We start from the raw sequence: 27,400 nt of genomic DNA, 5'->3' as shown, positions 1-27,400 counted from the left end.
ATCTGAAATAAAAACAAAAATGCTGGAAATTCAAAGTTTGGGAGAAGATTTGTAGCTCGGGTGCTCGTTGTTGTGGTTCTGTTCGCCGAGCTGGGAATTTGTGTTGCAGACGTTTGGTCCCCAGTCTAGGTGACATCCTCAGTGCTTGGGAGCCTCATGTGAAGTGCTTCTGTGATGTTTTCTCCGACGTTTATAGTGATTTGTACCTGCCGCTTCCAGTTGTCAGTTCCAGCTGTCCGCTGCAGTGGCCAGTACATTGGGTCCAGGTCGATGTGCTTATTGATTGAATCTGTGGATGAGTGCCATGCCTCTAGGAATTCTAGGCTGTTCTCTGTTTGGCTTGTCCTTTAATAGTAGTGTTGTCCCAGTCGAACTCATGTTGCTTGTCATCTGAGTGTGTGGCTACTAAGGATAGCTGGTCGTGTCGTTTTGTGGCTAGTTGGTGTTCATGGATGCAGACCATTAGCTGTCTTCCTGTTTGTCCTATGTTGTGTTTTGTGTGCAGTCCTTGCATGGGATTTTGTGCACTACATTGGTTTTGCTCATGCTGGGTATCGGGTCCTTCGTCCTGGTGGGTTGTTGTCTGAGAGTGGTTTGTGTGCTGTTATGAGTCCTAGTGGTCGCAGTAGTCTGGTTGTCAGTTCAGAAATGTTTTTGATGTATGGTAGTATGGCTAGTCCTTTGGGTTGTGGCTTGTCCTCATTCCGTTGTCTTTCCCTTAGGCATCTGTTGATGAATTGCGGGGGTATCCATTTTTGGCGAATACATTGTATAGGTGTTCTTCCTCTTTTTGCAGTTCTGGTGTACTGCAGTGTGTTGTGGTCCTTTTGAACAGTGTCTTGATGCAACTTCCTTTGTGTGTGTTGGGGTGGTTGCTTTCATAGTTTACGACTTAGTCTGTGTGTGTGGCTTTCCTGTATACCTTTGTGGTGAATTCTCCGTTCGGTGTTCTCTGTACCATCACATCTAGGAATGGGAGTCAGTTGTCCTTTTCTTCCTCTCTCGTGAATCGGATTCCTGTGAGTGTGGCATTGATGATCCGGTGTGTGTTCTCTATTTCTGTGTTTTTAATGATTACAAAAGTATCATCTACATAACTCAACATGTTCAGCATGTTGAGTATCATCTGTGGAGAGAAATGGTTCAAGTGTTTTTTGCAAGAACTGAAGATTATCAACCTGATGGTCTCTTTCTCTTCCCAGATACCTAAATGATGAGGAGCTCAGCACATCAGTGCAAAAGGCAAGGCTTGAGCATTTGCAACATCTTCAGACAGAGTTGTCAAATGGATGATCCATCTCTGGCAAAGTTAAAATAAATAGTAACCACAGTGAAAACTCTCAGCAAGTGGGAGTCATGCATATCACAAAGTTTGTACTGGTTGAAGGCCAACCATCTAAACACCAGGACACCAGTGCAGGAGTTCTTTAAGGTAGTGTCATGGGTCTAATCACCTTTGGTTGCTGCATCAATAGCCTTCCTTCCGTCTTAAGGTTTGAAATGGTGTCACTTAGAACAGAAGAGGACGAATAGCGAGTTATTTGAGTTATACTGGATAATGAGGGGCTTGGATACATCTCTTTTGGACAAGACAGACCTGTATCCCTGAGCAGCGAGGTCACTCATTGGATGCACGGACTTTGAGATGACGACTGGAAGGATTAGAGGCAGCATGAGGAACAACCTCTTCATCCAGAGGGTGGTGTATGTCTGGACTTTGCTACGCACTTTGGTGGTTGAGGTGGAAACTCTCAACTCAATTAAAAGGAATCCAAATCTGCACCTGAAGCAGTGTAACCTACAAGTTTAAGGGCCATGTTCTGGAAATGGAATTAGAAAGAACAGCTGGTATGTTCAGCTGGCACAGACATAGCGGGCTGAATGGTGTCTTTCTATGTTGTAGGTGTTCTGTATATCCTATTGTTTGTGATGATTACTCAATGCTCAGCACTATTCGTGACTCCTCAGATACTGAACATAGAAATAGACCCTTTAGCCTCTTGCACTGATGTGCTGAGCTCCTCCTCATTTAGGTATCTGGGAAGAGAAAGATTGTCAGGTTATAATCTTCAATTCTTGCGAAAAACACTTGAACCATTTCTCTCCACAGATGATACTCAACATGCTGAACATTTTCAGCATTTTTGTTTCTATTTACAACTACATTTAAAAAGCATAATATTCTGATTTTACCAAACTTTTACATTTTGTTGCTTTGTGACTGAGATTAAGGAAATTATTTCACCTTTTCAAATAACCACTTAAACTCGCAAGTAGTCCTGATTTGGACAATTTCCTTAAGCATCTGCCAGTACAACAAGAAAAGATGCAATTCATTAAAATTATATTAAGCCAGTATTTTGAAGTCACTATTGAAGTTAAGTGTAGAATAGTGACTGATAAAATAGCTATGCTGTACTGCACTAATAGCACATTTGAATCCTATGTTATAACAATAATGATGGTTCCTGTACGAAAATCAGTTTGATTGCTATTAGACAACAAATTTATCAAACACACAGACAACAAAATTTGCATTTATAAAGTATTTTTATAATATAAAAGAGTGTTTATTGCAAAAAGAGCCTTCTAAACAGCAGCTGCTGAGAAAAGAGAAGTTGAAGAACAGGAGAACATGGGAAAGCTGACCCAGAGCTTGACTGAAGAAGTAATTTTGAAGAATTTTTTTTCGAAAGAGAGAAAGAAAGAGAGAGAAGTTTAAGGATTGAATTTCAGAAACTAGTCTTCAGACACTTGATTGTCTAGGTTCTGCTACAAATGGTGTGAAATACATTAGGCTAGTGAGGGTTGTTGGTTGGAGTCCAACAGAAAAGAGAGGCAAATGGCTTTCGAAATTTAAAATATTTGAAGTGCAACTAGACCTTGGTTGGATTTGAAGACGAGTTACGAACGATTATTAGGAGCATAACCTTCCCAGGTGTTAAGTAACATAGGCAGTGAGGAACTTCCCACTGCTGAGCGCAAAATGTCCAATTTTTCAACTAAGTGTTGAACAGCAAGTGGAGATTCTCATGAGTGAGCAGAGAGAGGCCTATTTGAATGTATCAGCATGCATTAACTTCTTTATTAATCTGTCATCTTTCCTCATGGATATGCAATTTCCCATTCTCCCACCCACTGCGTAGAAACTAGACAGTGGCAATTCCTCACATGAAAGCCAGACTGGGCAAGTCATAACTCTAGTTTGTTCTTGATCTTCTGGACCCTCCATCAGTTGCCAACATCTTGGGCATGCTCCATGGGCAGGAACCTTGAGTACATCTCTTCCCCTACCATTGAGCTGGACCTCCAGGTCTCTGTCAGGAGGACAAAACAGAATTCCAGTTACCCTCTGCTCAACATGTATGTGGCAACTAGAATTGTGCAGGGCAGACTGACAGCACTTGACCATGTGCACAGCTGGCTTTTTAAGATGACACTGACAACGGGAATCCTGGCAGGTCCTGGCGAGGATTGTACTTCCATCTACAGCGAGTGGGATAGTACAATGAATGGAACGCTGTAGGGATGTGATATGCAGGTTGTGATGAGCTTGGGAAGATGCATGGGAAAACCTGCCAAGGCTATCCATGAAACTCACCAAAATTGGCAGTTAGTTTCTGGAAAGATTCAGCCTTAGGTTTATTTTGAAATATGCAACTGCTAAATTGTATTTAGTTTTGAGGGAGTTAGGCCATAATTATGTGCATCAGTGCTGATGGCCATGCTGACACATAGATGGTTCAAACCATTCCACTGTTGACACAATGAGAATTCCCATAGAAATGATGACGAGAGAAAAATAATATTTTTTGGTTTCATGTTAATCCTATTCATGTTTTTCCCCTCTTAGCATCTACCCACAGTGCTGCTTATCCATGAACTGGGTAAACAGGAAGGAACTTGGACAATCATTCCCATTCTACCACAGTAAGTGTTCCATCTAATGCAGACAAAATTTATGGGAAATTAAATTGTTTCTGTCTACCTTTAATATCCATATGGTCAGAAAGATAGTGATCCTCACTGCTGACGTCAGGGGTTTGTGTACCTATTAACATTGTTTGCTTTCAAATAATATATTGTAAATATTTAATAATCAACTGATTTACTGTATGTGCCAAGTATGTTTGTTTGTGACTTTTGAAATGTAGAACAATATTTTATCAACACATGTTTCTCCATGCAGCAGAAATAAATACTTCACAAATATGATTTTTACATCGAAGGAAGTATTCCCAATATATATGATTATGGCAGAGAATGGATTTTTCAACAGTCATAATGTGCAGCCCTAACACAGGTGGCATGGTAGCTCAGTGGTTAGCACTGCTGCCTCACAGCGTCACAGACCCAGGTTCGAATACAGCCTCGGCCAGCTGTCTGTGTGGAGCTTGCACATGAATGTTGCCCATGTCTATGTGGGTTCCCTCCGGGTGCTCCAGTTTCCTTCCACAGTCCAAAGATGTGCGGGTTCGGTGGATTGCCCATGCTCAATTGCCCACAGCGTCCAAGGATGTACAGGCTAGGTGGATTAGTCATGGAAAATGTAGGGATGGTTGGGGTATGTCTGGATAGGGTGCTTTTCGGAGGGTCGTTGTGGACTTGGTGGGCTGATTGGCCTGTTTCCACACTGTGGGGTTTCTACAATTAGATGTTTGTTGCATCGGGCTATGCTTGTAATATCCAATTTTAATGTCTTTATCTGTGAAACAGTTAATAAGGCTGCAACTTGTGAAAAGCACAATCTATTCTATTTAATGGACAGTAATTTGTGTTTTGAAAAAGACCACTAAAATTTAATTAAAACTCTCACTGGGACATTACCTGTGGCTTTCATTGTTGATATTTATTATAAAAACGTAAGCCCCTTTTAATTCGTCAGTAGCAATGAATTGAAGCAGATTGCAAAAATTAAGTTGAACTAATCACGTTTCAAATTTGGACTTCAATATCTGCAGTTTTCAAGAGATTGTAGTTCAAAGTTTATTCAAGATTGTACACTGACATTTACATGGAACTATATAAAGCCAAGAATCAGACCCTTTTTATAGAATTTATGGACTCCCTACAGTGTGGAAGCCGACCATTCGGCCCATCGGGTCCTCACCAATCCTCCAAAAGCATCCCATCCAGACTCACTCTCCGATCCTAACCCTATAACCCTGCACTTCCCATGGCAAATCCACCTAGCCAGCACATCCCTGGACACTATGGGCAATTTAGCATGGCTGATCCACCTAACATGCACCTCTTTGGACTGTGGAAGGAAACTGTAGCAGACAATTATTTTTGTCAAAACAATTAAATCCCTGATGGGTTTGTATGGTTTTGAAATATGTAAATGTGATTTTGTAAATGTTAGTGAAGGATAGCAATCAATTGTGAGACTGACTTAACCAGGATATACCATTATAGAGACCGTACAGTGTGGAAACAGGCCATTTGGCCCAACAAGTCCACACCGACCCTCTGAAGATTATCCCACCCAGACCCATTTCCCCAAATTAATGTACCGAGCCTATACATCCCCGAACACTATGGGCAATTTGTCATGGCCAATCCATCCAACCTGCACATCTTTGGACAGTTTAGGGAAACTGGAGCACCCAGAGGAAACCCACACAGACAGTGGAAGAATGTGCAAACTCCAGACAGACAGTCACCCGAGGCTGTAAGTGAACTCACCTGGGTCCCTGACGCTGTGAGGCAGCAGTGCTAGCCACTGAGCAACCGGACTGCCCTATGTGACAAAAGGCTCAATATTGCAAGAGAAAGTTCTGCTTTACTTGTGAGGCACTGTATGCCTTCTGTCAGTAATAGCAATCCTGATGATTATTTTCAAGGATAATTTGAACAATTTTTGGTTGTATAAATATAGTAATCAAAGAAAGCTTCCCACTATATTAAAAGAGTTGCCTTTATAGCGTATATGTCAATAGATTAAGAGTAGGTGGTGACATAGGGATAATGTCACAGGACAAGTGATCCAGAACCAGCATAAAGCTCTGGGTCAAAGATTAAAAGCCCACAGCACATAGTGAAATTTAAATTCAACAAAAATATGCATTTAATCATGTAAACATTTGTTGATCATCGTAAATAACCATTTGGTTCGTAAGTTTGCTGTCCTAACCTTCTCTATTACGTATCACTCCACAACTAAAGATTTGTGGTTGTCTCTTAACCACCTTCTGAAAGGGCTTAGCAAGCTGCTCACATGTATACAAATCTAAAGGAGGCCTGAAACTGGATAGACCACACAGTATCGACTAAGACATTGGAAATAGCAATGACAAACCCAGCCCTATTAATCCTGCGAAAGACTCCTGACTAATGTCTTAGGATTGTGCTAAATTTAGGAGAACAGACCCAAAGATATTCATGGAGAAAGTGAGGACTGCAGATGCTGGAGATCAGAGCTGAAAATGTGTTGCTGGAAAAGCGCAGCAGGTCAGGCAGCATCCAAGGAACTGGAGAATCGACGTTTCGGGCATCAGCCCTTCTTCAGGAATGAGGAAAGTGTGTCCAGCAGGCTAAGATAAAAGGTAGGGAGGAAGGACTTGGGGGAGGGGTGTTGGGAATGCGATAGGTGGAAGGAGGTCAAGGTGAGGGTGATAGGCTGGAGAGGGGGTGGGGGTGGAGAGATCAGGAAGAAGATTGCAGGTTAGGAAGGCGGTGCTGAGTTCGAGGGATTTGACTGAGACAAGGTGGGGGGAGGGGAAATGAGGAAACTGGAGAAATCTGAGTTCATCCCTTGTGGTTGGAGGGTTCCCAGGCGGAAGATGAGGCGCTCTTCCTCCAACCGTCATGTTGCCATGGTCTGGCGATGGAGGAGTCCAAGGACCTGCATGTCCTTGGTGGAGTGGGAGGGGGAGTTGAAGTGTTGGGCTACGGGGTGGTTGGGTTGGTTGGTCCGGGTGTCCCAGAGGTGTTCTCTGAAACGTTCCGCAAGTAGGCGACCTGTCTCCCCAATATAGAGGAGGCCACATCGGGTGCAGCGGATGCAATAGACGATGTGTGTGGAGGTGCAGGTGAATTTGTGGTGGATATGGAAGTGTCCCTTGGGGCCTTGGAGGGAGGTAAGGGGGGAGGTGTGGGCACAAGTTTTGCATTTCTTGAGGTTGCAGGGGAAGGTGCCGGGTGGTACGGTTTTGGAACTGGTTCTCCTGGGAGCAGATGCAGCGGAGACGAAGGAATTGGGAATATGGGATGGCGTTTTTACAGGGGGCAGGGTGGGAGGAGGTGTAGTCTAGGTAGCTGTGGGAGTTGGTTGGTTTATAATAAATGTCCGTGTTGATTCGGTCACCTGAGATAGAAATGGAAAGGTCTAGGAAGGGGAGGGAGGAGTCTGATACGGTCCAGGTGAATTTGAGGGCGGGGTGGAAAGTGTTGGTAAAGTGGATGAACTGTTCAACCTCCTCGTGGGAGCACAAGACAGCACTGATACAGTAGCGGAGGAAAAGGTGGGGGGTGGGGGCCTTGTCTCAGTCAAATCCCTCGAACTCAGCACCGCCTTCCTAACCTGCAATCTTTTTCCTGATCTCTCCGCCCCCACCCCATTCCAGCCTATCACCCTCACCTTGACCTCCTTCCACCTATTGCATTCCCAACACCCCTCCCCCAAGTCCCTCCTCCCAACCTTTTATCTTAGCCTGCTGGGAACACTTTCCTCATTCTTGAAGAAGGGCTGATGCCCGAAATGTCGATTCTCCTGTTCCTTGGATGCTGCCTGACCTGCTGCGCTTTTCCAGCAACACATTTTCAGCAAAGGTATTCATGGTCATGGCATTGTAGATATGGAATCATTTGAGCTAATGACCTAGACATCATCATTGCTATCCCTGAGGATGTTGTGTCCCACTGGCAGACAAACCTACCAGAGGTAACAGCACTGTGGTATACAGTTGGGAGGGAAGAAGGGCTTATGCCCGAAACGTCGATTCTCCTGCTCCTTTAATGCTGCCTGACCTGCTGCACTTTTCCAGCAACACATTTTTGAACTCTGATCTCCAGCATCTGCAGTCCTCACTTTCTCCTAGTCAGGAGGGATTGCCTTGGAAGCCTACACCATTGAATTCATGTTTCATGAAGTTTGATGTTATCAGATCAAATAATGACAAGGAAATCACCTGCTGATTACCATCAATGATCTGTTCTGAATCAATGTTCTTCCATTTTAAACTCCACTTGAAAGAAGCAAGAACACAGAGTGTAACCTTGGTGAGGGATTTCAATGTAACACTAAAGTGACCAAGCTGACTGAATCTTAAAGGATAAGTCTGCAAGAGTAGATCTGCAACGAGTGCTGAGGGAGCCAACAAGGTGGAAAACTTATTTGATCTCATCCTCACCAATTTACCTGTCGCAAATGTATCTGTTTATGACCATATTGGTAGTAGTGATGACCATACAGTCCTTATGGGATGCAGTCCTATCTTCATATTGATGGTAACCTCCATCATGTTGTGTGATATTAACACTCTGCTAAATGGAATGGACTTTGAACAGATCTAGCAACTTAAAACTGGGCATCCTGAAGGCTCTGTCGACTATCAAAGATATATACAGTACAGAAAGAAGTCATTGATCCCATTGTGCTCTTTGTGGTAACAGAGATCTGACTACCCTAATCCAATTTTCCAACTTCTGGCTCACAAGTTTGGCAGCCAAAGTAAAGTTATAAACTGCTTTGATATTTTGAGAGCTTTTGACTCAACCACACTTTTAGGCAATGAGTTCCAGACTCCCAACACCATCTGAGTGAGCTTCTCAACTCTTAAGTTAGCCTTTTACATTTTAGCTTTAGTCTATACCCCCTGGTTATAGACCCCCTCCACTAATTTAAAAAAGTGCTTTCCTATCCAACGTATCTATGTCTGTCATAATCCTATACATCTCTATAAAGTCCCCACTCAATCTTGACTGTTCCAAAGAAAACAATACTAACCTATATAGTCTTTATCATAGCCATAATCTGCAGAAAAAAATTGTATTCAACCACAATCTGTAATCTGGTGGCCTAACAAATTGTTTATCATCCAGCCGTGAGATTAATCCTGGTTCAGTGAGGAGTGCTGGAGGGCAGTGAAGAGGGCTGAAGTACCAAGTAACTAAAGCAGCATGCAAAGACAGCACTAAGCAATTCCATAATCCTACATTTGCTATCAGCTTTGCAGCCCTGCTACATACAGTCATGAAAGTAGTGGACAATTAAACAATTCACTGGAGGGCAAGGCTCCACAAATTTTGTCATCCTCAATGATGGGGAAGCCCAGCACATCAATTCAAGAGACAAGGCTGAAGCATTTAAATTCATCTTCAGTCAGAATCCTTAGAATTATTACGGTGCACATGGAGGCCATTTGGCCTATCATGACTGCACCAGCTCTGTTATTTATACAAAAATGCCTTTCTTATTCTCAAAAGTACTGATTGAACAATCCACCCAGCCTCTTCTAAGGTTCCAGCATCACAGGTACCAGTTTTAACCAATTTGATCCACTCTATGTCACATCAAGAAATGGATCCAACAACACTGAAACAGCTTGACACCATCCAGAAAACCATCTCCAAGATGCACTGCAGCTCATCACCCGGGTTTCTCTGACAGCACCTTCCAAATCCATGTCTACCACTGAAAAGGAAAAGAGCGGCAGATACACAAGAACCCTACTACATGCAGGCTCCACCTCCAGATCTCATAATGGTCCTGACTTGGAGCCCAATCACCTTACTGTTGCTAGGACAAAATCTTACAACTCCCTAGCTCCCAGCGTTGTTAGTGAACTCTTACAGCTTAACTGAGAAAGTGTATTAATAATAGAGCACAACTATTCCACAAACAATGTAAGTACCAATGGAGCCACCAAGATGATCAATTTGCCTGAATGACTGCTGTCAGAATGGAAGCAATTTCCACCAAATATTGTCATTAACAAAATAACTACGGTAAACACACTTATTATTGAAGAAATGGCAGGGAATGGAAATAGGATTAGTGGGTCCACCATTCTGCCTCTTAACCTACACCTAAAATGTGCGCACACAATCGTGTGTGAATGGGTCAGATGAAGGACAAACAGCTTAATGCAAATATTATGGTTGGGAAAATGCAGACAGTGAAAACAAAATTTGGTATAAATCACAAGAGTGGGTCATGTTGTTTCTTACAGTTCTTTTGATTTTAGCAATGATGACATGCTATTACCTGCAGAGCAGTGGTTGTTCATTGACTCAGTGGTTGTTCATTGACTCAGTGGTTGATCAGGTGGATCCAGGTCTTGTATAAGAATTCCTTTTTTAAGTTTCTTAGTTTTAATGTATTTTCACTCACAAAGAGGACCAAGAGATGTTTTCTGCTTACTGGCTCTGGGTGGTCCTGATTGCACTGCTCCCATGAGTCTTTAGATTAGATTAGATTCCCTACACTGTGTAAACAGGCCATTCGGCCCAACAAGTCCACACCAACCCTCCAAAAAGTAACCCACCCAGACTCATTCCTCCAGTTTACCCCTGACTAATGCACCTAACACTACGGGCAATTTAGCACGGCCAATTCACCTGACCTGCACATCTTTGGATAGTGGGAGGAAACCGGAGCACCTGGAGGAAACTCATGCAGGCACGGGGAGAATGTGCAAACTCCACACAGACAGTCATAGAGTCATAGAGATGTACAGCATGGAAACAGACCCTTCGGTCCAACCCATCCATGCCGACCAGATATCCCAACCCAATCTAGTCCCACCTGCCAGCACCCGGCCCACATCCCTCCAAACCCTTCCTATTCATATACCCAACCAAATGCCTTTTGAATGTTACAATTGTACTAGCCTCCACCATTTCCTCTGGCAGCTCATTCCACACATGTACCACCCTCTGAAAAAGTTGCCCCTTAGGTATCTTTTATATCTTTCCCCTCTCACCCTAAACCTATGTCCTCTAGTTCTGGACTCACCGACCCCAGGGAAAAGACTTTGTCTATTTACTGGAACTGAATCCGGGTGCCTGGTGCTGTGAGGCAGCAGTGCTAACCACTGAGCACTATGCTGCACCAAAATTCCGTATTCGGCCATGGCAGGATTTGAACTCAGGCTCCCAGAACTTTACTCGATCACTGGATTAGTGGTCTAGCGATAATACCACTAAGCCATTGCCTTTAGCAAATTATCTCAACCAATCTAAAAAATATTGTGAGTTTTACCTTAACTCAGAAACTCCTGATACTGCTCTGACTCAATAATGTATCAATCTCATTGATCCAAAAGCATTGCTGTCTAGTCCATTTCAAAATGTGCACCACTTGATTTTCCAACTTGCAAAACTCTCCTGGTACCACAGCTATGTAGCAGCATCTGACTTCCATATCAGCATACAGTTCAAAAAGGAAAAAGATGTAACACAGAAAATGCTAGAGAAACGCATTAGGTCTGGCAGCAGTTGTGGACAGAGAAACAGACATAATGTTTCAAGTTCAGTGTTACTGTTCTGCAGAACTGATCATTTTATTTTGTAAACATTAGCAACAGCATTTTAGTTGTTCTTGGAAATAATAATTCCATAAAATATAAATGTTCTATTCTCTCTCTAGTAATCCAATCTTTTTTCCCTTATTATTTCTCTTTATCTACCTCATCTGACAGCAAATTGTGGCTTTTTTTTTCCATGAATTTAACAGGATTTTTTTTATTGGGTCTTGCCATGTCTCCTCCAGACAAAACACACTCAATACGTAGATGGTAAATATGATTGAAACCTTGTGTGCAGTTAAATCTCATAAAAGATTATGAAATATTTGGCTAGTTAATCTGTTTTTGGTATTAATTGGGAAAGTATTGTTGGCAGAACCAACAGAAGAACTTATCGTTCATTAAAGTGTTTCAAGTTCACCTGAAAAAAAGTCTCAGTCTAATTTAAAAGAAGCTTCCAACAGAACGGTACCAGATGTTAATTACAATTGTTTGTCAGCTGAGATTTTAGCTTCATGGCCTGGAATGATGTTTGAGAAGAAGGAAGTGGTTTGTGAGAAAGCTTATTTACTATAGCGTACATTTCAATTTGCATTTCGATTGTTACAAAAGCTGGAATGGTATAAGAATAAGTTGAAGTTGGAAAAAAACTAAGATATATGCAATGTGGAAAACACTTAGTGCATTAAGTGCATAAACATATACACCGTGTGGTTTTTTTCAGTTTCTGACAATAGAATAAAAAATCTAAGCTAAAAATGCAAACCATCTACTGTCTTTTACTGCAGAGGACAAGCAGTTCTGCTTGATTGTTGATTGCAATAATATAATCTGCAAAGGGAAAAATACCTTGACAATATACAAGATACTGCTCAACATTCTGAAAACACATACAGGTTAATTAATCTGATTAGTCCTGAGTTTCTTGTTTTTCTTTTGGAGGTTACAGCTTTCCTGTGCACTTTCACTGTTTTCTGTCGCTTCCTCATAGATTTATAACATTCCTGTTTCTTTTCATTTTATCTACAATGATGCTTTAAAATCTATTAAATTGAAAATTGTACTGAACTCCAGTAATCTGTAATTTAAATCTGTTCCATAATACAGAAGAATTCCTTGTTTCTCTTTTTAAGTGTGGTTTGTTCTGACCATTTTCCCTTTTATATACAAAGCCATTTTTGTGATTCTAATTACTGCTACATCTTTGTAGTGTTGAACTTTACATGTACAGTATAGGCTTGGATTTTGAAGTCAGTGGCAAATGAACCCATTCAGTTTGCCAATGTCTTCGCTTCTTTTTGTGAACTTTTGAAGGGCGTCTTATACTTTTTTGGATCTGATATAATGCAGTGTCCTCTATAGGAGAATTCTGAGACCAGTGAGAACAGGTCAAGCTACGAAATATTACTTCAACAAATCAGATTGAAGAACCCTCACTGAAACACAGAATTGTAAGCTAGAATGTCATATTCACCATTAGATCAAAGACAGGGATAAAAAACAACAAATAGAAGAAATGAAAAGTAGGATTGAGTGAGACAGAGATAAAAGAGATGAAGTAAAATCACCATCATTGGATTCCCTATTATCGGTATCCTGGGGAGTTAACATTCACCAGAAACTGAATTGTGCCAGCCAAATGATTTTGGACCAGCTTTTCCAATGGCCAGATAGTCATATCTGAAGCATAGATGGGAGTTGCAGTCGGGACCCTGTGCAATCCTCATCTTAACAGACTCTGGGAAGATTGCCCAGAAATTGTAGATTTTGCTTGGCAATTTCTCTCAGCTTTGAAACTCAGAAAAAGTCCATTTAAATTGGGACATTCATATTGTGGGCACAAAATTGGCTTAGTAATAGGAAACAGCGTAGTGGCCAATGAATAATTTTCAGCTTGGAGGGAGATCTGCCGAGGACCTCCTGAGTTGATATTGGAAAGCTTATTTTCCCAGTGTATAATGGCGATTTAAATCTTGGTGTGCAAGGGACAGTTTTAAAATTTGTGAATGACGCAAAACTTGGAACCATTGTAGCTATGAGCAGGACAGTATTGAACTCTGAAAGGACATAGATAAGTTGATGGAGTGGACAGGTATATGGCAGATGAAGATCAGTGTGGAGAAGTGTGAGATGATGCATTTTGGTAGAAAGAACTTGGACAGACAATATAAAATAAAGGGTACAGGAGAGGTCCCTGGGTGTATATGTGCACAAATCACAGAAGATGGCAGAATAGATAGAGAAGCAGTTAATAAAATATACAATAACTTAGGCTTTATTGATAAAGGAATAAAGTACAAGAACAAGGAGGTCATGGTGAACTTTATTAGACACTTGTTAGATCTCAGCTGGCATATTGCATACAGTTCTGAGTGCAGACTATAGGAAGAATATAAATGCATTGGAACGAGTGCAGAAGAGGTTTGTTAAAATTATTCCAAACTTGACAAATTTTAGATATAGAGGATAGTCTGAAGAATTTGGGACTGTTCTCTTTGGAAGGAAGAAGGCAAAGAGGTATTCTGTTGGAGGTTTTCAAAATCATAAGGGATAGAGATAGATTAATAGGGAGAAACTGCTCTCACTCATAAATGGATTCAGAATAAAAGGGCAAAGATTTAAACTAACTTACAAAAGTAGTAAATGTGATGTGAAAAAGAGCTTTTATACATGAGTAGTTAAGAACTGGAAAACATTGCCTAAATGTGATGGAGGGCAAGTCCATTGTGGCATTCAGGATAATGCCTGTTTGAATTGAAACAATATGCAAGGGTATAGTGCAAGGATGGCGAATGGCAACAAGACCCAATGTTTGTTGGAGAGCCAGTTTAGACACGATGAGCGGAGTAGCCTCTTTCGAACAGTTTGGTGATTCTGGCTCATCTGTTCTGAGGAGAAACCCAAGCCTATTCAATCTTTTCTCAGAGCTGCAATTTTTAGTCCCTGGCAACATTTTTATAAATCTCTCTGAGTAATTATGTCCAGATGTTGACCAGAATTGTACACTAAACTCCAGTGTTCCTAGCCAGTATCTTATATAGTTCTAACATAACATCCCTTCTTATGTGTTGAATTTCTTGTCTAATGAAGGAAAACATTCTCTGTGCCTCTTTTTTAACCAAACTTCTACCTGTCCTGTCATCTGCAGATACCTGTGGACATGCACTCAAACGTCTCTCACTTATTCTCCCTCTTCCAATATTCTCCCATTTGGTGTGTTTTCCCCTGTTGTTTGACGTCCCCAATTCGTAATCTCACACTTCTCCAGATTGAACTCCATTTGCCACTTTTCCCCCAGTGAATCAGACCGTTATTTCAAACTGCTGCATTTCAGTTGAGTACCAACACCTTGTGGATTGGAATAGTTTTGGGAGGCTCACCACCTTCTCAAAGGCAAATAGCATTCAGCAATAAATGCTGGCCTTTACATTCTAAGATTGAATAAGATAAATCAGTAGAGGGCAATCCATGTCTACTGCATATCGGAGAAGTGACATTAGAGGCAGCTTGTGTGGTTGACCATATCAGAGGCAGCAGAGGAGTGGAGTAAGAATAGTGCACCTTGTTCACAGTCAGAGTGGATTCCATTCGTGACTTTGAGTTCTTTCAGTTCTTTGGCTGTTTAGATGTTCTTTTTTTTCCACCAATTTCCATATCCTTTCTAATGACTTCATTCAAACAGAAATAGAAATTTCTGTAGAAACTCAGCAGGTCTGAGAGCATAAGGAGAGAAATCCTTATTGCCTGGAACATTTATCCCCCAGTTATGCTCAGCCTGCAACCAGTTTTCATGACTATTAATTAGAGTCATGTTTTTCTTCTATTTTACTTGTTTTCCTCCTTGTGCTACTTGCATTTGTGTGGAGCTCTCAATGCGCCCATTCTATCTTTTTGTTCTTATGTAGTTGAACACAGTTTCTAATTTATCACACATACTGGAGGTGTTCCTTTCTTTCTGCGTCCTCACAATACAATAACAATTAAAACCAGAAAGGCACAAGCATCTTGCAAACCACACAGAAACATTTTCATTTTAATTAAATTTTTGCATTTTCCTTACTATTTGGGAATTGAGCAGACAGCTAGTTATATGGGATCTTTAATAAAAATTTTAAAAGCGGGAACTCAGTGTTCCTTGGGCGGGGCCGCTGCTAAACATGGTTATCTACAGAATCTGCTTGAACAAAAGCTGCCACTACTAATAAATGGCAAAGTGTCTCATTATTGTATTTTTAATAGCTTTTTAATGGAGTGGACTCAAGATAATTGTGTAGATTCATTTGGTAGTTTAGATTTCTTATGATTAAAAGCAAATTATATCATGATGGGGGTTATGCTGTAAGAGCAAATTCTATAGCATGGATCTATAGTTTGAGCTAAGAGGTTTTTTTTGTAGCAATTCCTGCAGTTCTCAATTTGTCATCTTTAGATCTGTGTTCACTCTAGCACTGTTCTGCTTTCCCCAAATTCATACTGACAGGCTTCAGCTGCAAGATTTCAATTCAACCTACACATCCATTCTGTTCTCTTCAGCTTTACTGCAAGTATCCTTCCCTCCTACAGGTTCCTGACATCCCAGAGAATTAAAATGCCTGTGTATGCCATGAATGAGAATATTTTGTGCCTTAAGTGGCTTTGGCTCAGAAAACATTTAGAATGGTGCAGTATGGAAAAGTTTGGGATCAAAGGTTTTCACATACTGCACTGGAGGTTTTCAAGGAGGTGGAGAGGAGACAGGATGTCTTTTATTCACAGGCAGTGCTCTGGACACGTATATGCAATCATGACAGCCACTTCACCGAACTGATTGGATGGCACATTCTGACAAGCATCACTCTCTCATGCAAGACAAGGTGGCATACAATCAAGGCAGTGAAACAAGGCAGAGGAGGTTAAGTGTCTTTACATCTCTTAATGGCCATGCTTTGATACTGTAACACTATTCATTCACTGTGGCTGGGTGAAAGTGCTGAAACTCCCTCCCTAACAGCAAGATGGATGTACCTACCACTACCCCTCACCCCCATTACAAACACACAGATGAAAAAGAACTGCAGTGGTTCAAGAAGGCTGCTAACCACTATCTTTTCAAGGAGAAAGTGAGGACTGCAGATGCTGGAGATCAGAGCTGAAAATATGTTGCTGGAAAAGCGCAGCAGGTCAGGCAGCATCCAAGGAGCAGGAGAATCGACGTTTTGGGCATGAGCCCTTCTTCAGGAAGAAGGACTCATGCCCAAAACGTCGATTCTCCCACTATCTTTTCAAGGGCAATTAGGGCTGGGCAATAAACTCTGGTCCTGTAGACCAGAGTTTATTGCCTGTAAGTTCTTTTTGGAATTCCATTGCTAAGTCTGTGTGAAGCCACAGAAAATGACAATATCTTCACAGTGAATTCTCTTTCAAACATTCTGTCTTGCCTTCATTCCCTACTGCATTCCAATAAAACTGCAGATTTATGGTCCCCGCTGCAAGGCAGCATTTGATGCCTGAGAGATGTCTTTGTCCTGTAGTCGATGCATGTTCTGAAGTAACTATGGTGATATCTTTTGTTTGAAAGCTCAGGCTCTTACCGTGAAGGCTGTGACTCTCATGACTGACTTTCACTGGGCCCGAAAAAACAGAGTAGGAGTTGGAGGGATGTGCAAAATATTGGCCTGGAGAGGAGGGCCTCACATACACAGAACCCTAACATCAACATAGGCATCTTATGAATTTGAGAGCTCCACTTCCCTGTCTTTTCTCCATAACGCTCAGTACTCTTACTGATTAAACATCTGTTTATCCCAGCCTTAAATATCCTTAATGACCCAGCCTTGACAGTTCTGTGTGGTAAAGAATTCCATTGATTCATTACCCTCTGAGAGAAGAAATTCCTCCTCATCTCAGTCTTAAATGTACAACCCTTTATTTTGTACATATGTACGTACGTCCTTTGGTTGTAGATTGTCCCACAAGGAGAAACAACCTTTCAATCTAACATGTCAAGTCCCCCAAGAATCTTGTCTGTTTTAATAAGGTTGCCTCTCATTCTTCTATATTCTAATGAGTGCTACTGCCCTGATGAAGGTTTTCAGCCTGAAACGTTGCTTTTCCTGCTGCTTGGATGCTATCAAACTTTCTGTGCTATTCCAGCTTCACATCTATTAACTATGACTTCCAGCATCTGCAGAACTTACTGTTTCCGAGTACAGGCCCAATCTACTCAACCTCTCCTCAGAAGACAGTCCTCCATACCCTATCAGCCTGGTGAACCTCCTGTGGGTTGCCTCCAATGCCAGTATTTCTTTCTTTGGATAAGGGACCAAGGAGTGCAACCATGGTCTAACTAGTGCCTTGTAGAAGTTTAGCAAAATCCCCTTACTTCCATACTCCGTTCCTTTTGAAATATAGGCCGACATTACGTTAAAAATTATTTGATTTAGGAAACTATCCAAAAGAGCTTGAACAGGAATCTCCTGGCAGAAATGATCCATTCAGCAACCAGAACGATCCTCCTTTGAGCTCAGAATAATTTGGCCTAGTGGAGACTTACCCCTCTGATTACCATTGTCGGTAATTTTGTTAGAGCTTGTTGATTATGCATTCACTCAGATGCTGGCTTGTTGTCAAAGGCAGTAATTGTCATCTAACCTCTAGATTTCAAGTCTTTTATCAGAAGATTGTCCAGACGACATATTTTCTTAAATGTGCTGATCATAGCATCTTTGGCTAAAAGGGAAAAGTAATTAGGATTGAATCAGTAACCAAACAATTGGACTTTCCAACATTTAATTATCCATACTATGTAGTTAATGACTTATGTTTGCCCTGAATGTGTGGAGTTATAGAGTATATTTCTTTTGAAATGTATAATATGAGAGTCATAGGAACATAGGACTTCAGAAGGGGAGTAGACCATTTGGCCCTTCAAGCATGCTTACCCATTCAATAAGGTTATGCCGATCTGGTTTACTCAGCTCCATTTCTCTGCCTGCCCCCTTGACACTTGATGTTCTTATCTGTCAAAAATCTAACTTGACTTTGAACAGATTTAAGGACCGAGCCTTTGCTACCTTCTGAAGGAGAAAAGTTCATGACTCTTTAGGGGAACAAAATTTTCCTAATCTCTGTCCCTAATTTTAGATCTTCCCCCACCCCCAACACGAGGAAACATCCTCCTTTTGTCTACTCACTTCAAGATGATATGCTTTAAAATCCCTTGTCATTTTTCTAAATTTAAATGGTTTGAGGCCTAACCTTTTCAATGTCTCTTCAAAGCAAAAGGTCTTTATCAGAGAAATGGACCTTCTCTGAGTTGCTTCTAAAGCACTTATATACTTTCACAAATAAAGAGACTGAAACTGTACATAGTACTCCGGATGTAATCTCACTGACATGCTACACAGCTGCAAACAACATTCCTACTTTTATATTTAATTCTCCTCGCAATTGACAACAACGTTCCACTTGCTTTACCTGTGTACTAACTTTATAACAGAATTTTCTCATCGTTATTTTAAGAAGGGAGGGGGAATGAATGTGAAATAACTGCACAGGGGCCCTGTCACCGAGTTACCCTTTATTTAATGTGCACAGTATATAGTCTGTGGTGAGAGGGCCAGCTCAGGGCCACTCTCTAGCATAAGGACACTTGCTGAATCCCCTGTTTATATGTCAGGCAGGGTACCATGATTGGCCTAGATTAGCAACCCCAACCAAAGATCTCATATGAGAGCCACCAGGCCCTCATTCTAATCATTATAGAATGTGTGAATGGAAAATAGCATTATTGCCATTCCCATTGCTAGAAAACCTGTCCTTCACCCACTAAGCTGTTCATTAAAAGCTGACAGAGGAGAGTAGGTGAGTTTTTGGCAAAATCACAGGCCTCGAAATTGAGATCCTGAATCGCTAGAATCTGCTGGCCAGTGAGAAGCCCTGGTTTCTGGGTTCTAACATCCACCTTCAAGGGCTTATCTTTGGGGAACCATGAGGTGAGAAGTTAAGTATTTTTTATATTCTTTTTCTCAGAGTGCGGGAGGGCCGAGGTTATTGGATATAAGGGCATCCCCACATAAGGGGGTAGCATTCAGAGGCCATACTCTTATCTACCATTTGGCCTCAGTCAAGAAACTTAATTAGTGAAGTTCCAAAGAGGGTATGAGTCTCTCTCAAGGGCCATTATGACCAGCTATTTCCTCTTCTCATCAACTCACTTGCCATCACCAGGGAGTGGGAGATTGCATCCTGGTGATTCATGTACCAGGGCATCTAGATCCTTCTGTATCACTAAGCTCGATAGTCTCCCTCTCTCCATGCCAATAGTATACTGCTTTTCTATTCTTTGTGCCAAAATGAACAGAAGAGTTGTTTGTCCTGAATGGCTGGATTTTCATCGTCCTCTTGAGATGGGAAAAGAGAAACCTCATAAAATGGTGGAAGGGTTTGGGAAGAGAGATAACTATTGCCTGTTGGTGTTTGGTGTTACCAGTGACAATAATGTCAGTGTTGGGGGTGTCCACCAACCTGAGATAGTAAACTAATTCCAGAGATAAGAGCAAATTACTGCACGTGCTGCAATCTGTACTGAAAACAAAAAATGCTGGAATTTGGCACTATGGCTCAGTGATTAGCACTATTGCCTCACAGCATCAGGGACCCGGGTTCAACTCTAATCTCGGGCGACTGTCTGTGTGGAGTTTGCACATGCTCCCCATGTCTGTGTGGGTATCCTCTGGGTGCTGCGGTTTCCTCCCACAATCCAGAGATGTGCAGGCTAGGTGAATTGGTCAGGCTGAATTGCCCATAGTGTTCAGGGATGTGCAGGTTTGGTGCATTAGTCCGGGGTAAATGTAGAGGAATGGGTTTGGGTGGAATACTGTTCGGAGGGTTGGTGTGGACTTGTTGAGCTGAAGGGCCTGTTTCCACACTGTAAGGATTCTAAGATCACAGCGGGTCAGACAGCATCCAATGAAAAATGCAAGCTAATGTTTTGAATCTAGATGATTCTTCATCAGAGCTCCGACAAAGAGTCTTTTAGACCGCAAAATGTTAGTTTGCTCTTTCTCCATGAATGCAGCCTGAACAGCTGTGATTTCCAGCATTCTTCATTTTCAGTTCAAGAGGCACTTACCTGTTTCATCATCTATGTGAATGTGATTCTGCTTTTGTGATACAAAATTAGTCACTCATCTAGTTGTGTGATGAGCAGGAAATGAGTGTAGTGTTTGATATTATCTTTGTATCTTCTGTTATAAAATGTGTGATAATTCAAATAACATGCTGGTTTGTTTAAAGGTTAAGACCATGCAATGCATATCATTAACTGTTACAGTGATGTTATTTAAGGTGACCTATCCTTTTGAGGACAAAATGGATAGTTGCTTTGACTATGCAAGGCACAAGGTCACTTCAAGTTTAATTATTATCTACTTAGATAACTTTAAAGTTAAATAAATTGATTAATGAAGAAATTAATAGGATATTTTGGGTTGGCAGACTGTTGCGACTGGAGAGCTACAAGGACCAGTGCTCACATAAGTTATTTAAAATCTATATTAATGACTTAGATGAGGGGACGGTCTAATGCACCCAGGTTGCTAATGATACAAGATTATGTGGGAAAGTAAATATTCAGCAGAATGCAAAGGAACATTGGCAAGTTAGTTGAGTTGGCAAGAACATGGTGACAAATTACAATGTGTTGTAGTGTGAGATTTTTCATTCTGTTTGGAAAAATACAAAACAATTTTTTTTTGAATGAGGGGAAATAGTTACATTCAGAAAAACCTAAGTGTCTCAGTTTGTAAGTCACAGAAAGTTAACATGTAGATTCAGCTACTGGATTAGTGGTGCTGGAAGAGCACAGCAGTTCAGGCAGCATCCAACGAGCAGCGAAATCAACGTTTCGGGCAAAAGCCCTTCATCAGGAATAAAGACAATGAGCCTGCAGCATGGAGAGATAAGCTAGAGGAGGGTGGGGGTGGGGAGAGAGTAGCATAGAGTACAATGGGTGAGTGGGGGAGGAGATGAAGGTGATAGGTCAAAGAGGAGAGGGTGGAGTGAATAGGTGGAAAAGAAGATAGGCAGGTCGGACAAGTCAAGGAGACAGTAACTGAGCTGGCAGTTTGAAACTAGGATGAGGTGGGGGAAGGGGAAATGAGGAAGCTGTTGAAGTCCACATTGATGCCCTGGGGTTGAAGTGTTCCGAGGCGGAAGATGAGGCGTTCTTCCTCCAGGCGTCTGGTGGTGAGGGAGCGGCGGTGAAGGAGGCCCAGGACCTCCATGTCCTCGGCAGAGTGGGAGGGGGAGTTGAAATGTTGGGCCACGGGGCGGTGTGGTTGATTGGTGCGGGTGTCTCTGAGATGTTCCCTGAAGCGCTCTGCTAGGAGGCGCCCAGTCTCCCCAATGTAGAGGAGACCGCATCGGGAGCAACGGATACAATAAATGATATTAGTGGATGTGCAGGTGAAACCTTCCACATCCATCAAAGTTTCACCTGCACATCCACTAATATCATTTATTGTATCCGTTGCTCCCGATGCGGTCTCCTCTACATTGGGGAGACTGGGCGCCTCCTAGCAGAGCGCTTTAGGGAACATCTCCGAGACACCCGCACCAATCAACCAAACCGCCCCGTGGCCCAACATTTCAACTCCCCCTCCCACTCTGCCGAGGACATGGAGGTTCTGGGCCTCCTTCACCGCCGCTCCCTCACCACCAGACGCCTGGAGGAAGAACGCCTCATCTTCCGCCTCGGAACACTTCAACCCCAGGGCATCAATGTGGACTTCAACAGCTTCCTCATTTCCCCTTCCCCCACCTCATCCTAGTTTCAAACTGCCAGCTCAGTTACTGTCTCCTTGACTTGTCCGACCTGCCTATCTTCTTTTCCACCTATCCACTCCACCCTCTCCTCCTTGACCTATCACCTTCATCTCCTCCCCCACTCACCCATTGTACTCTATGCTACTCTCTCCCCACCCCCACCCTCCTCTAGCTTATCTCTCCATGCTGCAGGCTCACTGTCTTTATTCCTGATGAAGGGCTTTTGCCCGAAACGTTGATTTCGCTGCTCGTTGGATGCTGCCTGAACTGCTGTGCTCTTCCAGCACCACTAATCCAGTATTTGATTTTCAGCATCTGCAGTCATTGTTTTTACCATGTAGATTCAGCTAGCAGTTCAAAAGACAAAGGCTGTGTTAGCTTTTATTAAAAGGGAGGGGAGTGTAAAGGTAAATTAATCTTACTATAAATATATAGGACATTGTTGAGACCAGACCTGGATTTTGTGTGCCATTTTGTATCTACCCTAGAAAGTGCAATGAAGGTTTACTAGATTGGATAATACCAGGATGATCGAATTGTTCTTTGAGGACTGGTAGATTAAACCTATATTCCTTGGCTTTAGAAGATGGAGGGATCTAACCAAAATATGTAAAAATTCTTCAGAAGCTTTACAGGGTAGATGCAAAGAAACTGTTTGCACTGGCTGGGAACTTAAACATGAGTTCATAGTCACCGAATCAGGGGTCAACCATTTGGGACTGAAATAAGGAGAAATATCTTCATACAGGTGATTATGTATCTTTGAAATTCTATACCCCGTACAAGCTAGGGCTGTGTAGTCATTGAAATTATTCAGGACAGAAGTCAATATGTTTTTGGCAATAAGGGAACTACGTCTATCAGGAGGGTGCAGGAAAGCTGAGTTGATATAGCCATGATCTTGATTGGCAGATTAGGTTTTGACTAGATTACTTACACTATGGAAACAGGCCCTTCGGCCCAACAAGTCCACACTGACCCTCCGAAGAGTAATCCAACCAGACCAATTCCCCTACCCTATATTTACCCCTGACTTGGCAATTTAGTATGGACAATTCACCTGACCTGCACATCTTTAGATTGTGGGAGGAAACCCATGCAGACACTGGGAGAATGTGCAAACTCCACACAAACAGTTGCCCCAGGCGGGAATCAAATCCAGGTCTCTGGTGCAGCAAGGCAGCAGTGCTAACCATTGAGCCACCATGCCGCCCATTAGCTTGATTAGCTAAATGGCCTAATCTAGTTCCTGCGTATCATTTTCTTACGGCCTCATTAGAATGAGCCATGATCTGAACGAGCCTTTCAATTGAGAACCAATGCCTTCTCAATGTGCAGCTCTACTGCCTGAACAGTTCAGCAATTTTAAATTGTGGTACAAAATGCCAAATGCTTCTACAATCTCAGAAATCTATCAGAAACTGTCCTCATAGCACTTGTGTCTTTTTTGTTTGTTTGTTTAAAATAACACTGGTATCCTTCCTGTTGTTGAATGTGTGTTCAGCTACATTAAGTGACAAAGAGACGTTAGCTGCTGCATAGGATTGAAAATGGCATCACTAGAGTCAATTCAGTGTTACAGACTGACTGATGTCACATGTTGCATACTTCTAGTGCATGCTTCCAGTACCCGCACTAATGACTTGCCACAACCTCTGTATGCACAAGCTGCACCAGAATCTTGCATCTGCATCACTTAGGACTCAAAATGGCAGCTGGGCTACAAATTTTGCAATCTGCCCATCTCCATGAGAATTCTCAGGAAGTAGGTCATTCAGCCAGCCCTGTCGTTCAGTTAAATCATGGCTGATTATCTACCGCAATCTACTTTCCTGAACTGTCTCCACCTATTTTGGTATCATCAGCAAATTTGAATATATCGCAATTTGTCACCACATTCAAACCCTTTATTAACATCATATGGGGAACCTTGCTAATCAGCTTCTGAAAATCTAAATACAGTACATCCACTGAGTCTCGCATATCTATTCTACAAATAATGTCCTCCAAAGACTCAAACATTTTTGTCAAACGTAATTTCTCTTTCATAACTTCAAGTCCATTCTGCCTCATTTTATCATTCTTTTCTCAATCTCCAGTTACAGTATCCTTTATTAATGATTCGATCATTTCCCTCTTATTGTCATCTTATTGTCTGTGTTAGTTAATACCAAATTAGAAAATCCTAATTTTCTTTTTTCTTCCATTCTTAAATTCCATTCTTTGCTATTTTCCAATCTGCAGCAACCTTCCCAGAATAAAAAAAAATCAGCAATACATCTTCCTAGCCACCTCCTTCTAAACTTCTAAGCTCATCTGATTCACGGGATTAATCTACTTTTAAAAAGTTAACCTTTGAGGTACCCTCTCTTTATTAATATTACCTTCAGTCTGATTGGTTGAGGGTGTTACTGTTGTTCGCCCTGTTCACACAGGTGCCTCTTCGATGGCAATGCAAAAGTCTACATAAAATCTGTAAGCAAGTGCAAGTTCATTGAATGGTGAGCACTATTTGCTCATTGCTAACTGAAAAAAATAACTTGGTCATTTTGTTTTCTCTGGGAAGCATTTAAGTCGTCAATTGATTCTTGGAAATAAATAAAATAGCATGTTAACAGTTGATGAAATGATTTGCATTGGAATGGAATGAGTGATGAATCCAATGATATCTGTAATTAGATTTTAATAGGAGTGAATTATTCTGATATTAATTTTGCCTTTTTTCTTCATTAGCCTTTCAGCTAATTATGGCAAGAAATCCTGGATTTTCTTTTGTGAAGAACAAACCAGGATACATGTTCCAAAGTTGTTGGAGGTCATTAGTAGATATGACAAAACAAAGGTATTCCAGTGAATGAAACTTGGTCAGGGAGCTTTATGATTACTGTTGCCCTTTAATGCTGTATTTTTTTCTGAATTAACAATTCACACTTGATGTGAGAAACTGACACACTCTTAATTAAGTAACATTCATCACATCTTTCCCTTGCCTGCTTTGTGAAAATCGTAAATGATGTGTGTACTCTTAAACACACCAGAGTGCAATTTTTATAATTATAATTTCAGAAAAGATATAATGTTTATCTGATATAGTATTGACTTAATTGCTTGCTAATGTTTTTTACTCTCAAATTTGTCTGATAAATGAATCTAAATACAATTTTCTAACCTTTTTCAAACCTCTGCAATTTATACATGTTTACAAAATAATGCATTACTGATTTTTTTTAATGTCACTTTCATGTGTAAAGCCTTCACTGGAATGATAAGCTCATTGTTTTAAACTTTATGTGTGTTATATATTTGCTATAGGAATGGTTCTTAGGAAGGGCTCTGTATGATGAACAATCTACAATTATTCACCATTATGCTTTTGCTGAAGATCCAGTGATTTTTAAATATCCAGATTTTGCAGCTGGCTGGGCCTTGAGTATTCCACTTGTCAACAGGTAGGTGACTGATTCACATATAATTAACTAACAGTGTGGATAATACCTTTACATTTGCAATAAATCCTGGCTAATCCTAATTCTGCAATATTGGAAATGTATTATTGGCATTATAGAGTCACACAGCACGGAAACAAGCCCATCGGACCAACCCATGCGGAACAGGTTTCCTAAAATGAATCCCTCCCATTTGCCTATGTTTGGCCCATATCCCTCTAAACCTTTCCTGTCCATGTACCTGTCCAAAAGTCTTTTAAATGTTGTAATTGCACTCATCTCCATCACTTCCTCTGGCAGCTTGTTTCATACATGCCCCACCCTCTGTGTGAAAAAGCTGCCCCTTAGGTCCCTTTTAAATCTTTTCCCTCTCACCTTAAATCTATGCCCTGTACTTTTGGATTCCCCCACCCCGAGAAATAAACCTTGCTGCTAAGTGAGATAATTGGAGTAAAATTATCATCAAACTCCAGGAAGCCTTCTAACATTTGAGAAACAATGAGCTCCCACTTCTGCTGAATGAAAGGAGGCCATTGCAAAATGGAGGTGTCACTCTTCAACTTCTAAAGGTTTTAAATAAGAAAAGTCATCAGTTGCTCGGCCATTATCATAGAGGGGAAGCAGAGGCTCAATAGAAAATTTTAGTTAGGCTTGTTAATTGGCATCATTACTGATTACCAACATTTGTCAGCAGGTAGCCTCATTCTCTTCCAACTCCCCCGCCCACCCCAGAAAGTATAGATTAGATACCATGGTAACAGTCATCATGGCCATAAGAGTGTAAGAACTATCATTGGGATCAGCTAGAAATGAAAGTGAATTGCCAGTCTTCTTTTACTTGCAGTTTAAAATAGTGCCTGGTCAACCTTTTGATAGCATTTCCATTCAGATAGTTGTAGTGAGATATGATTCAGGTTCACCATTTCATAGATTTTGCACAATGTCCTTAATGGTATGAACATTTCTATGGGATAAAACTAAAGGTCAGTTTACAAAATTTCACTTTAAAAATGGGAAATCCTGCACTGTTCTCACTCAAGTTCGAACTCCCTAACTTCCACTATCATTGTTAGATTTTTGAAGAACTAAATAAAATTCTTGCCTGTTTGTTTTAATGACTTTGTACTTTATTATGGTGACTGGTATTGTGGAAGTACATGTTGGGTATAATGCAGTTTGTCAATCATCTTCCAAACATATATGGCCATATTGTGAATAATATTACAACCTTTAGCACAATTAATGAGAGATTATAATAACCTTTCTCACTAACAGTATCATTTTCTTCAAAGTTGGATTGTTGCTGCTAAAATTGAAATTGAAATGATTTTGGATTTCACCAGCATCATGCATCAGCACAGTGTGGATTAACATTAAGTTCAGTACCCATAGTATCTTACTGGAGGGTTTACTGGGTATTTGAGCCACATTCATGAAAGTTTAGAAAGTTAATGACAGATTTGGCAACAGTGTGTTAAATTAATTAACTTTTAACTGATTCCGGACAAGCTCAGTGTATAGTTTTATGTGACCATCTTGTAAATGTCATTAAACTATTTCCATCAAAGCTGCTGTTCCATGACTGTAACATAAATTATCTTCTTAACTGTGCCAGTTTTTGCAATAAAAGGTTTTGATGATTCATTGTGGGAATATTATCCAGGTTGTGGGTGGAGT

General features: G+C 41.2%; 1 protein-coding gene across 1 annotated transcript in view; it reads left to right on the top strand.

Annotated features, from left to right (window-relative positions):
- The window catches only part of b3glcta (beta 3-glucosyltransferase a), a 180,457-nt gene that overhangs the window by 69,035 nt on the left and 84,022 nt on the right, over positions 1-27,400 (top strand). Inside the window, exons 5-7 of the mRNA XM_072577259.1 lie at positions 3,854-3,930; positions 25,011-25,119; positions 25,590-25,726. Of these exons, the coding sequence (XP_072433360.1) occupies positions 3,854-3,930; positions 25,011-25,119; positions 25,590-25,726 (323 nt within the window). The remainder of the gene's footprint in view (positions 1-3,853; positions 3,931-25,010; positions 25,120-25,589; positions 25,727-27,400) is intronic.

This window comes from Chiloscyllium punctatum, chromosome 9, assembly GCF_047496795.1.
Source record: "Chiloscyllium punctatum isolate Juve2018m chromosome 9, sChiPun1.3, whole genome shotgun sequence".
Lineage (NCBI taxonomy): Eukaryota > Metazoa > Chordata > Chondrichthyes > Orectolobiformes > Hemiscylliidae > Chiloscyllium > Chiloscyllium punctatum.
Note: the sequence above shows the minus strand (reverse complement) of the source record. Positions and strands in the feature narration are given on the sequence as shown.